We start from the raw sequence: 13268 nt of genomic DNA, 5'->3' as shown, positions 1-13268 counted from the left end.
AGGCCACTCGGCCCATCGAGTCTGCTCCTCCATTCAATCACGGCTGATATACTTTAACCCTGGTGTTGTGAGACTTCTTACAGTGCCCACCCCAGTCCAACGCCAGCATCTCTATTTTGGTCATGGCTGATCATCAAATTCAATATCCTGATTCCCCCCCATATCCCTCGATCTCTTTAGCCTTAAGAGTGATATCTAATTTCTTCTTGAAATCGCACAACGTTTTGGCCGCACTACTTTCTGTGGGAGTGAATTCCACACATTCACCACCCTCTGGGTGAAGAAATGTCAGTTCTAAAAGGTTTACCCCTTATCCTCAAACTATGACCCCCTAGTTCTGGACTCCCCCCACCATCGGGAACATTCTTTCTGAATCTACCCTGTCTAACCCTGTTAGAATTTTATAAGTTTCTATGAGGTTCCCCTCTCACTCTTCTAAACTCCAGTGAATATAATCCTAACTGACTTAGTCTCTCCTCATATGACAGACCTGCCATCCCAGGAATCAGCCTGGTAAACCTTCGCTGTACTCCCTCTATAGCAAGGACATCCTTCCTCAGATAAGGAGACCAAAACTGCACACAATACTCCAGGTGTGGCCTCACCAACGCCCTGTACAATTGCAGCAAAACATCCCTATCCCTATACTCAAATCCTCTCGCTATGAAGGCCAGCATACTATTTGCCTTCTTTACTGCCTGCTGTACCTGCGCGCTTACTTTCAGCGACTGATGCACGAGGACTCCAAGGTCTCGCTGAGTATCCACCTCTCTCAATTTACACCCATTCAAATAATAATCTGCCTTCTCAGTTTTACTCTGAAATGGCAGTGCGTTTCAGATACATACAGTTCCCTGTGTAAAAACCTTGCCCTTCACATCTCTAAACTTTCTCCCTCTCAACTTTTAAGTGTGTGCTCCTAGTATTAGACATTTCAACTCTGGGGAAAAGATTCTGACTGTCAACCCTATCTCTGCCTCTCATAATTTTACAGACTTCTATCAGGTCTCCCCTCAGCCTCCGCCGCTCTGGAGAAAACAAACCTAGTTTGTCCAGCCCCTCCTTATATTTCATACCCTCTAATCCAGGCAGCATCCTGGTAAACCTCTTCTGCACCCTCTCCAAAGCCTCCACATCCTTCTTGTAATGTGGTGACCAGAATTGGACACAATACTCTGAAGTGCGGCTGAACCAAAGTTTTATAAAGAACGTGACATCCTGATTCTTGTACTCAATGTCCTGACCAATAAAGGCAAGTGTGCCATAAGCCTTCTGTACCACCCTATCTACTTGTGTGGCCACTTTTCGGGAGCTGTGGACTTGAACCCCAAGATCCCTCTGTACGTCAATGTTATCCAGGGTTCTGCCATTAACTGTATACTTATCCTTAATATGTGATCTCCCAAAGTGCAGCACTTCACACATGCCCTCCATCTGCCATTTCTTCACCCATATCAGCAACTGATCCATATCCCTCTGTATCCTTCTACACTATCCACAACTCCACCTATCTTTTGTATCAGAAAAGCATTTGCTAATTTTTAAAAGATGGTTCCAATTGTGTTTCACTTTTTTTTTTAGTTGCGTTATAAACCAGAGTTTAGCCCCCCCTCCCGAGAGCTAACACCAAAACATCCAAAGAGGAATACCTCACCCTATAATCTGTAAAAAGTGTGTGTGAAGTGGTGTGATCTCCGAGTGGATAAATACAAAATAAATCCCTGACGCTCTCTCTAAAATCAACCCGTAACAATTTATTTATCTAACTGACAATGAACAAATTAATTAAACTATTAACAAACTGAATAAATTCCTTCTAACTATTAACTGTTCCCGAATAAAACAGAGATTCTTTCCACTTAGAAAGGAAACTAGAACTAGAGGGCACAGTCTCAAAATAAGGAGGGGTCAGTTTAGAACAGAGTTGAGGAGGAACTTCTCTCAGAGGTAATGAATCTCTGGAATTCTCTGCTCATTGAAGTGGTGGAGGCAACCTTGTTGAATATGTTTAAGTCACGGGTAGATAGATTTCTGATCAACAAAGGAATTAATGGTAATGGGGAGCAGGCAGCCTACTCCTGCTCCTATTTCTTATGTTCTTATTATGTTCCAAACACCAATCTACAATCACGCTAGCTAACTTCACAAGAGTTGACATGTATCTTACTTTTGTTATAGAAGATAGGCACAGGACGAGGGCTATTCAGCCCTTTGAGCCTGCTCTGCCATTCATCACGATAATGGCTGATCATCCAACTCAATAGCCTAATCCTGCTTTCTCCCCATAACCTTTGATCCCATTTGCCCCAAGTGCTATATCCAGTCGCCTCTCGAATACATTCAATGTTTTGGCATCAACTACTTCCTGTGGGAATGAATTCCACAGGCTCACCGGGTGAAGAAATGTCTCCTCACCCCCGTCCTAAATGGCCTACCCCGAATCCTCAGACTGTAACCCCCTGGTTTTGGACTCCCCCCACAATCGGGAACATCCTCCCTGCATCTACCCTGTCCTGTTAGAATTTTATAAATCTCTGAGATTCCCCCCCTCCTCATTTGTCTGAACTCCAGTGAAAACAATCCTAACCTAGTCAAACTCTCCTGATACATCAGTCCCACCATCCCTGGAATCAGCCTGGTAAACCTTCGCTGCACTCCCTCGAGAGCAAGAAAATCCTTCCTCAGAAAAGGAGACCAAAACTGCACACAATATTCTAGGTGTGGCCTCACAAGGCCCTGTATAATTGCAACAACACATCCCTGCTCCTGTACTTGAAATCTCTCGCAATGAAGGCCAACATACCATTTACCTTCTTTACTGCCTGCTGTACCTTCAGCGACTGGTGCACAAGGACACCCAGGTCCCTCTGCACACTCCTCTTTCCCAATTTACAGCCATTCAGGTGGAAATCTGCCTTGTTTTTGCTTCCAAAGTGAATAAGCTCACATTTATCCAAATTATGCTGCATTATGAGGGCTCGCCGGATATCTGCGGGGCGGGGGGGGGCGGTCGCGGTGGAGCGGAGGAAGGGGGCAGTCTTACCCTTCGATGGCGGAGACGTATTTTGTCTCAAAGTGTCCCTTGATGAGGAGATCGGGTGAGATCTTTCCGCCAAACAACAGTCCATCCTTAGCCATCTTGACAAGAATGATACGGACAAGTTCTCCCATATACATCCCACTAATCATCTTCTCAAACCTAGGAGGCAGATTTGGACGGGTTAAATGGGCTGTACCGTATGCAGTTTGTGTAATTCGTCCATCGGATGTGGGGCATTTATTGCTCATCCCTAATTGCCCTCCGACCAACTGGCTTGTCAGCCTTTTGTTTTTTAGAGTCACACACATTTGTTGTGGATCTGGAGTCACCGTATCACAGATCCCACAGAATTGTAGCCTTCCTACAGTGCAGAACAGGCCATTCAGCCCATCGCCTCTGCACCATCTCTCAGACAGAATATTTTACATCTCACCCGCCCCCTCCACATAACCCCATACATTTCCCATGGCCAAGGGGCAATTTAGGAAGGCCAATCCACCTAACCTGCACATCTTTGGACACCAAGGGACAATTTAGCATGGCCAATCCACCCAACCTGCACATCTTTGGACTGTGGGAGGAAACTGGAGCACGTGGAGGAAACCCATGCAGACACGGGGAGAATGTGCAAACTCCACACAGGGAGTGACCCAAGCCGGGAATCGAACCCGGGTCCCTGGCGCTGTGAGGCAGCAGTTCTAACCACTGTGCCGCCCAGTGTTTAATTCTAGATATATCTGGATTCAAGTTTCCCCATCTGCCGTGGCAGGATTCGAACCCAGATCCCCAGAGCATTACGTCGGGCCTCTGGATTACTAGCCCAGTGACGCTACCACCATCTATTAGCTTGTTGCTGCGATGTGCCAGATTCATTCACAGCGTTCCCCACCATACAAATTAGGGCCACGGGGATAAAAGGAGTGGAGGATTATCAGATCAGTCGCAATGGGCCGAATGGCCTACTTCTGATGCCTCCATCTGATGGTCTTATGGAGCAATCCTCGACCCTGCTTCGCCATTGCATGAGATCATGGCTGATCGATCTGTAATCTCAACCCAACATCGCAGGTGCTGGGATATGAACACAGAGGTGCTTGGTGGCCAGCACAGACACGATGGGCCGAAGGGCCTCTCCTGGTGCTGTAAGACTCTATGACGCGTAGGCCAGGCCTAGTAAGGAAGGCAGATTTCCTTCACTGAAGGACGTGGGTGAGTCAGGTGGATTTTCGTGCTTCATAGAAGTTTAAAGCCTCTCGATTGGTAATCTACTAACTAGAGGAGGTGACGGCTTAGTGGTATTATTGCTAAGCTATCACTCAGCTAATGTTCTGGGGACCCGGGTTCAAATCCTGCCACGGCAGATGGTGGAATTTGAATTCAATTTTTAAAATATCTGGAATTAAGAATCAACTGATGAAACCATTGTCGGAAAAACCCATCTGTTTCCTTTAGGGAAGGAAATCTGCCATCCTGACCCGGTCTGGCCTACATGTGACTCCAGAACCACAGCAATGTGGTTGACTCTCAACTGCCCTCAGGCAACTAGGGATGGGCAATAAATACTGGCCCAGCCAGCGACACCCATGTCCCACGAATGAATCAAATAAAAAGCATAAGTACGAGGTCTCAGACTTACAGCTGTTTGCCGGGATTGATGGAACCTCTGTCGATCTCTTGGTCAAACTCAGTGCGAATGTCCTTGAGCTCGCCCAAGTCCCCAAATGCTCCCCACTCCATATTAATGCACATTCGCCCTTCGTCACCTTCCACCAGTTCAATATGTCGCATGTCCTCCATGTAACAGGCGTTGGTGCCTGTACCTGCAGAGGCAACAGGCAATCGAGTTACCACCAGGGGAACGACACCCAGTTAGACTCCCCGCTGAAGCGTCCCTGAGAAGCATTTGCTTTCGACGAGCGCCTCTCGGTTTGGGTCATGAGAAGCCGGAATCCATTCAGTGTTTTCCGATCTTAGAATCCATAAAATCTCGACAGTGCATTCGGCCCATCAAGCTTGCACCAACCACAATCCCACCCGGGCCTTATCCCCATAACATCATATGTTTATCCTAGTTCATCCCGCTGACACCGTGGGCCAATTTAGCATGGCCAATCCACCTAACCTGTACATCTTTGGACACTAAGGGGCAATTTAGCATGGCCAATCCACCTAACCTGTACATCTTTGGACACTAAGGGGCAATTTAGCATGGCCAATCCACCTAACCTGCATACCTTTGGACACTAAGGGGCAATTTAGCATGGCCAATCCACCTAACCTGCACATCTTTGGACACTAAGGGGCAATTTAGCATGGCCAATCCACCTAACCTGCATATCTTTGGACACTAAGGGACAATTTAGCATGGCCAATCCACCTAACCTGCACATCTTTGGACACTAAGGGGCAATTTAGCATGGCCAATCCACCTAACCTGCATATCTTTGGACACTAAGGGGCAATTTAGCATGGCCAATCCACCTAACCTGTACATCTTTGGGCACTAAGGGGCAATTTAGCATGGCCAATCCACCTAACCCGCACATCTTTGGACACTAAGGGGCAATTTAACATGGCCAATCCACCTAACCTGCACATCTTTGTACTGTAGTGGGAAACCGGAGGAAACCCACGCGCTCACTGGGGAGAATGTGCAGACTCCGTACAGTGACCCAAGCCAGGGCAGTGACCCATGCGAGGCAGCAGTGCTAACTGCTGTGCCACTGTGCTACCCAGACAGAGGTGAGGTCTCCCACTTCAAAAGGAGGTCGGCGGGGGCGGGGGGGGGTCCTCATTAAAGATGGAAACAAAGTCATTTTTCTTTCTCTTGGTACACGCGCCTCGTTGGAACACTCAAAAGGCAGTGGAAGCAGAGTCTGTGTGGTCATGATGTGGAGATGCCGGCGTTGGGCTGGCGTGGGCACAGTTTAAAAAGTCTCACAACACCAGGTTAAAGTCCAACAGGTTTATTTGGAATCACGAGCTTTTGGAGCGCTGCTCCTTCATCAGGTGAGTGGGGAGGTGGGTTCCACAAACACGACGTATATAGGCCACCAAACAACTGCAGGATAATTACATAAAGAATGGTTGGAATGTGAGTCTTTACAGGTAATCAAGTGTTTACAGGTACAGACAGTACGAGTTGAGAGAGGGATAATCACAGGTTAAAGAGGTGTGAATTGTCTCAAAGCGGGACGGTTAGTCGGATTTTGCAAACCCAGGCCAAATGATGGGGGTTACACACAGTGTGACGTGAACCCAAGATCCCGGTTGGAGCCATTCTCATGTGTGTGTGGAACTTGGCAATCAGTTTCGACAGCAAAATCTCACTAACTGTCCTGGCTGGAGACAGTTCACACCTCTTTAACCTGTGATTATCCCTCTCTCCACTCGTACTGTCTGTACCTGGAAAACTCACATTCCAACCATTCTTCGCATTCCAGTCCGTAATTATCCTGCAATTGAGTCTCTGTCTGTGTAAATCCGTGTTTACGAAACTTACCTCTCCACTCACCTGACAAAGGAGCAAGGCTCCGAAAGCTCCAAATAAACCCATTGGACTTTAACCTGGTCGTGAGACTTCTTTATGCTGGCACACTTGGGTGGCACAGCAGTTCGCTCTGCTGCCTCACAGCACCAGGGACCCGGGTTCGATTCCCGGCTCGGGTCACTGTCTGTGTGGAGTATGCACATTCTCCCCGTGTCTGCGTGGGTTTCCTCTGGGTGCTCTCACACTCCAATGACGTGCAAGTTAGGTGCTAAATTCTCCCTCAGTGTAACCCGAACAGGCGCCGGAATGTGGCGACTAGGGGATTTTCACATTAACTTCATTGCAGTGTTAATGTAAGCCTACTTGTGACACTAATAAATAATTAAACTTTGAATATTTCTTGAGGGTGGGCTAGAATGATTCTTGATAGGGTGAAAGGTTGCGGTTCCAATCAAGTTGGCCATACCTTATTGAATGGGGTAGCAGGCTGAAAGGGCAGAGTGGCCTAGTCCTGCTTCTTATTTAATATTTATTAGTGTCACAAGTAGGCTGACACTAACACTGCAATGAAGTTACTGTGAAAATCCCCTAGTCGCCACACTCCTGTTCGGGTTACACTGAGGGAGAATTTAGCACCTAACCAGCACGTCTTTCAGACTGTGGGAGTACACCCGAGCACCCGGAGGAAACTCACGCAGACACGGGCAAACTCCACATAGACAGTGACCCAAGCCAGGAATTGAACCCGAGTCCCTGGCGACGTGAGACAGCAGTGCTAACCACTGACGTTCCTTAGATGAATTGGCCCATCTGGACCTTGGCTTCTCTCTCCTGCCCGTCTCCATCTTGCATCTCAGTGATGCATTTTTCCCCCCCCCCCCCCCCCCCCATCAACTGAATGCAGAGTTTAGCATGGGGAGCTCCCAAAGCCTGACTAGGCCGCAACACAACGTAAAGTGACTTTTAACGCGCTCCTTCACGACTAAGCCCTGGGTCCAATATGGGACATGACCCAACTTTACTCGAGCTAACAGGATAGAGAAAATAAACAACGGCGTGAGCAAACTGAGCTGGTTTGGCCGTCAAATTCAGACAGGTGGACAAGGCCGCAGGCTGTGACAGATGCTGGGATAGTGCCTTCCTCAGCAGGCCCTGTGCACGCAGAGTTCTGTTCTGCCAACTCCCCCCCCCAACCAACTCAGCAACGGGCAAAGCCAAACAGGCCCAACCTACCGACAATCAGCCCGATCTCGCAGTTGTGATCGTCATAGCCGCAAGTCATCATGGTCCCCACCGTGTCATTCACCACCGCCACAATGTCGATGTCAAAATCCTGCAGGAGAAGGGGGGGAGGTCAAAGAGGTCAACCATCGCCTCGAAAGAAGAAAATAAAAGGGGGGGGGGCCATCGAGCTCAAAAGCGCCAGGCCGCCGACATTTCTCCCAGAGTTCTGGGAAAGAACGGGCACTTCCGCAGTAGACCGGTACCTACCCCTCGCCTCTCAATTGCCTGGCGCAGCAGGCTGACCACATCTCTGCCCTCCACGCCACTCGCCTTGAACCCTTTCGTCCAGTTCACCAACAGGCTCTGCGGTGGAGATGGGAAAGAGAAAGAAGGTAAGGGGTTACAAGAGGACATTGAGTTTAAAAATTGGCCAAGTCACGTGGCAGCTGTATAGAACTCTAATTAGGCCACGCTTGGAATGTAGCGTTCACCTGTGGCACAGTGGTTAGCGCCGCTGCTTCTCAGCGCCAGGGACCTGGATTCGATTCCTGGCTTGGGTCACTGTCTGTGTGGAGTTTGCGCGTTAGAATAGAATCCCTACGGCACAGAGAGAGGCCATTTGCAGGTAGAGGATGTGGTTAAGAAGGCATAGAGTGTACTAACCTTCATCAATTGAGGGATTGAGTTTAGGAGTCAGGAGGTAATGCTGCGGCTTTATAAGACCCTGGTCAGACCCCACTTGGAGTGCTGTGCTCAGTTCTGGTTGCCTCATTACAGGAAGGATGTGGAAGCCATTGAACAGGTGCAGAGGAGATTTACAAGGACGTTACCTGGATTGGGTGGCATGCGTTATGAAGATAGTTTGAGGGAGCTAGGTCTTTTCTCCTTGGAGAGACGAAGGATGAGAGGTGACCTGATAGAGGTATGTAAGATGCTGAGAGGTACAGATAGGGTGGATTCTCAGAGGCTTTTTCCCAGGGCTGAAATGACTGCCACCTATGCATCTCAGGACACTAAGGGACAATTTTTAACATGGCCAATCAACTTAACCTGCACATCCTGGGACTGTGGGAGGAAACCAGAGCACCCGGAGGAAGCCCACTCAGATATGAGGAAAATGTGCAAACTCCACACAGACAATGACCCATGCCAGGAATCGAACCCAGGCTGTGAACCAGCAGTGCTAACTACTGTGCTACCTGTGTCTCACAATGTCTGGGTGTGATTCCTCTGGGTGCTCCAGTTTCCTCCCAAAAACATGCTGGTTACGGGCATTGACCCGAACAGACTGTGGCAACTCGTGGAATTTCACAGTAACTTTATTGCAGTGTTAATGTAAGCCTTACCTGTGACTCATAAATAAACTTTAACTTTTAAACTTTTAATTCTGGTCACCACACTCACAGAAGGATGTGGAGGCTTTGGAGAGGGTACAGAAAAGACTTACCAGGATGTTGCCTGGTATGGAGGGCATTAGCTATGAGGAGAGATTGGAGAAACTTGGTTTGTTCTCACTGGAGCGACGGAGGTTGAGGGGGGGACGTGATAGAAGTCTACAAGATTATGAGAGGCATGGACAGAGTGGATAGACAGAAACTTTTTCCCAAGGTGGAAGAGTCAACATTTTGCACACTACATTCTGCACTCTCTCCTTTCCTTCTCTATGAACGGTATGCTTTGTCTGTATAGTGCGCAAGAAACAATACTTTTCACTGTATCCCAGTGCAAGTGCCAAAGATAAATCAAATCAATTATAATTTGAGGGGCACAGGTTTAAGGGGCGAGGGGCAAGGTTTAAAGGAGATGTACAAGGCAGATTTTTTACACAGAGGGTGCTGGGTGCCTGGAACTCGCTGCCAGGGGAGGTAGTGGAAGCGGATACGATAGTGGCTTTTAAGAGGCATCTAGACAAATACATGAATAGGATGGGAATAGAGAGATATGGTCCCCGGAAGGGTAGGGATGTTTTAGATGTCAGTCAGCATGGTCGGTGCAGGCTTGGAGGACCAAAGGGCTTGTTCCTGTGCTGTGATTTTCTTTGTTCTTTTGTTCTATTAATAATGGGCATGAATGGAAGAAAAGGACACTAAGCAGGAGAGAGAGAGAGAGAGAGCATCCAGAAAGATTGGACTGTGAGGTAGACAAGGACCGGGGCGCTCAGCTGGCATTGCAACACAGGCAGGAATCGTTGCAAGGGAAACGAGACTCCAGCCTTGCAGTGAGGGTGGTGCCCGAGGCTAGGAAGAAAGTCTTCCCGCACGTTCCCTTCATCCGTACATCGAAATTGCCAGTTGGCGGGAATACATGCCCTCTTGTGAATGACCTGCTCCGGGAGCGATATTGTGCGGCACTCCAATCTGACTGGTGTTTCAGAAATCAGTGCCACTATGATATCCACCTTCTCCCCCTTGCCCAATTCTTCCCCAGTCCCCATTGGCGAAACAGAAAAATGCCCAACTCCCTGGCCAACTAAGAAAACCAAATCAATTTCTCCCCGCTTTGTTTTTATTCTTCCATGGGACGTGGGTATCGCTGAGCAAGGGCCAGCACTTATTGCCCACCCCTAGTTGCCCTTGTTCAAAGGGCAGTTGAGAGTCAGCCACAAATTATAAAGGTCTACAAAATAATGAGGGGCACAGATCAGCTAGATAGTCAATATCTTTTTCCAAAAGTAAGGGAGTCTAAAACTAGAGGGCAGAGGTTTAAGGTGCGACGGGAGAGATACAAAAGGGTCCAGAGGGGCAATTTTTTCACACAGAGGGTGGTGAGTGTCTGGAATAAGCTGCCAGAGGTAGTAGTAAACACGGGTACAATTTTATCTTTTAAAAAGTGTTTAGACAGTTACATGGATACAGTGGGTACATAGAGGGATATGGGCCAAACACGGGCAGTTGGGACTAACTTAGTGGTTAAAAAAAAGTGGCGACATGGACAAGTTGGGCCGAAGGGCCTGTTTCCATGCTGTAAACCTCTGTGACTCTACGCTGTGGCTCTGGAGTCACAAGTTGGCCAGACCAGGTAAGGATGGCGGATTTCCTTCCCTAAAAGGGTTTCTTGTTTTTCATTTGTGGGACATGGGTGTCGCTGGCTGGCCAGTATTTATTGCCCATCCCTAGTTGCCCTTGGAGGGCAGTTGAGAGTCAACCACATTGCTGTGGCTCTGGAGTCACATGTAGGCCAGACCGGGGTAAGGACGGCAGATTTCCTTCCCTAAAGGGAACCAGATGGGTTTTTCCGACAATGGTCAGTATTACAAGGACCAACTTTCAACTTTTGCTTTTCTGAAAGAATTGAATTTATTCAGTTGTCGAACTTCAAGTCCACCCGGTGGGACTTGAACCCATGGCTTCAGAGTCTGGGCTGTGACATTATAGATTCCCACACCACGTCCGTGCTCAGTGAAGGAGTGAGTCCTCTCGTTGGGACCTCCTGACAGCAGGAACAAGATAGAGAATTCGCTGTGATTTGGCAAGTCATCTGCACGGCCTCCTACCACCAAACCCCCGCATCCCAAATCTTTTTAGGATGTTTCTATACTCCCGCCACCCTAGATTCTGCATGATTGGAATCAACACCCAACCAAGCCTTGGTGGCATTTCTATTTATCACATTTATTCACTGCAACTCACATTATCCAAAGATGTGCAGGTTAGGTGGATTGGCCGTGCTAAATTGCCCCTCAGTGTCCAAAGATGTTTCGATTAATAGGATAAATGTGTGGGGTTACTGGAATAGGGCAGGGGATGTAAGATGCTTTGACGGAGGATAGGTGCAAACCTGATGGGCCAAAAGGCCTCTTTCTGCACTGTAGGGATGTTGAGACATGAGAGTGCAGAATGAGATCCTCCGTCCCGCTATTGACCCGCAGCAGCCTGAAAGAGTTCACTCACCTCGTCCAGTTTTGTTTGTTGACAGGGGAAGGAGAAGGTGAACCCCAGGGGTAGCTTCTGATCCTTGATGTCCAATTCTTCCATCACGTCTCCGAGACAGTTGGCGATGTGATCGAACAGCTGAGAGATTGGGGGGGGGAGGGGGAGAAAGAACCATTCAGTATGCAGTACCATGAGGGAACAGCAGAGGGCGATCGGGTCCTGTTGAGTGTTGAGTTAGCCCGAGTGAACATGGAGATAGAGAGCAGAGAGAGGCAGGAACTAACAGGTCAGTAACTTACATAGAAACTAGAAGGAGGAGGCCATTTGTCCCTTCGAGCCTGCTCTGCCATTCATTTTGATCATGGCTGATCATCAAATTCAAATTCCTGATTCCCCCCCTCCCCCTATTTCCCTCGATCCCTTTAGCCCCCAAGAGCGAAATCTAATTTCTTCTTGAAATCTCACAACGTTTTGGTCTCAACTACTTTCTGTGGGAGTGAATTCCACACATTCACCACCCTCTGGGTGAAGAAATTTTTCCTCACCTCAGTTCTAAAAGGTTTACCCCTTATCCTCAAACTATGACCCCCTAGTTCTGGACTCCCCCCACCATCGGGAACATTCTTTCTGAATCTACCCTGTCTAACCCTGTTAGAATTTTATAAGTTTCTATGAGATCCCCTCTCACTCTTCTAAACTCCAGTGAATATAATCCTAACTGACTTAGTCTCTCCTCATATGACAGACCTGCCATCCCAGGAATCAGCCTGGTAAACCTTCGCTGTACTCCCTCTATAGCAAGAACATCCTTCCTCAGATAAGGAGACCAAAACTGCACACAATACTCCAGGTGTGGCCTCACCAACGCCCTGTACAATTGCAGCAAAACATCCCTATCCCTATACTCAAATCCTCTCGCTATGAAGGCCAACATACCGTGTGCCTTCTTTACTGCCTGCTGTACCTGCGCGCTTACTTTCAGCGGCTGACGCACAAGGACTCCAAGGTCTCGCTGAATATCCACCTCTCTCAACTTACACCCAGTCAAATAATAATCTGCCTTCCTATTATTGCTATCAAAGTGGATAATCTCACATTTATCCACCTCACATTTATCCACATTATATTGTATCTGCCATGCAGATGCCCACACACTCAGCCTGTCCAAATCACACTGAATCATCTCTGCATCCTCCTCACAACTCACCCTCCCACCCAACTTCGTATCATCTACAAATTTGAAATATAATACATTCAGTTCCCTCTTCCAAATCATTAATATATAATGTGGACATTTGGGGTTCTGGCACAGATCCCTGTGGAACCCCACTAATCACTGATTGCCAATCAGAAAAAAAACTCATCTATACCAACTCTTTGCTGCCTATCTGCTTCTATCCGTCTCAAGACATTACCAGCAATCCCATGTGCTTTTCCTCATGTATTGACTTCTTCTGGTAAGCCAGCACCGCACCCCCTACATGCCTCAAAGCCTTCAAGTCCAAGAAACTTGCCCACTTCCAGCATCTAAAAGTGGGGGTGTTTACTTTTTACTTTATTTGATTCATGTCACAAGTAGGTTTACATTAACACTGCAATTAATTTATTGTGAAAATCCCCCAGTCGCCACACTCCTGTTCGG

General features: G+C 47.9%; 1 protein-coding gene across 1 annotated transcript in view; it reads right to left on the bottom strand.

The window, feature by feature from the left end:
• The window catches only part of hk2 (hexokinase 2), a 54636-nt gene that overhangs the window by 15608 nt on the left and 25760 nt on the right, over nt 1-13268 (bottom strand). The window contains exons 4-8 of the mRNA XM_080216935.1: nt 11645-11764; nt 8022-8117; nt 7764-7863; nt 4677-4860; nt 3044-3199 (exon numbers count right to left, since the gene is read on the bottom strand). Of these exons, the coding sequence (XP_080073061.1) occupies nt 3044-3199; nt 4677-4860; nt 7764-7863; nt 8022-8117; nt 11645-11764 (656 nt within the window). The remainder of the gene's footprint in view (nt 1-3043; nt 3200-4676; nt 4861-7763; nt 7864-8021; nt 8118-11644; nt 11765-13268) is intronic.

Source organism: Carcharhinus amblyrhynchos, chromosome 34 (genome assembly GCF_965287045.1).
Source record: "Carcharhinus amblyrhynchos chromosome 34, sCarAmb.v2.hapA, whole genome shotgun sequence".
NCBI classification, from domain to species: domain Eukaryota; kingdom Metazoa; phylum Chordata; class Chondrichthyes; order Carcharhiniformes; family Carcharhinidae; genus Carcharhinus; species Carcharhinus amblyrhynchos.
This window is presented reverse-complemented; position numbering and strand designations above follow the sequence as displayed.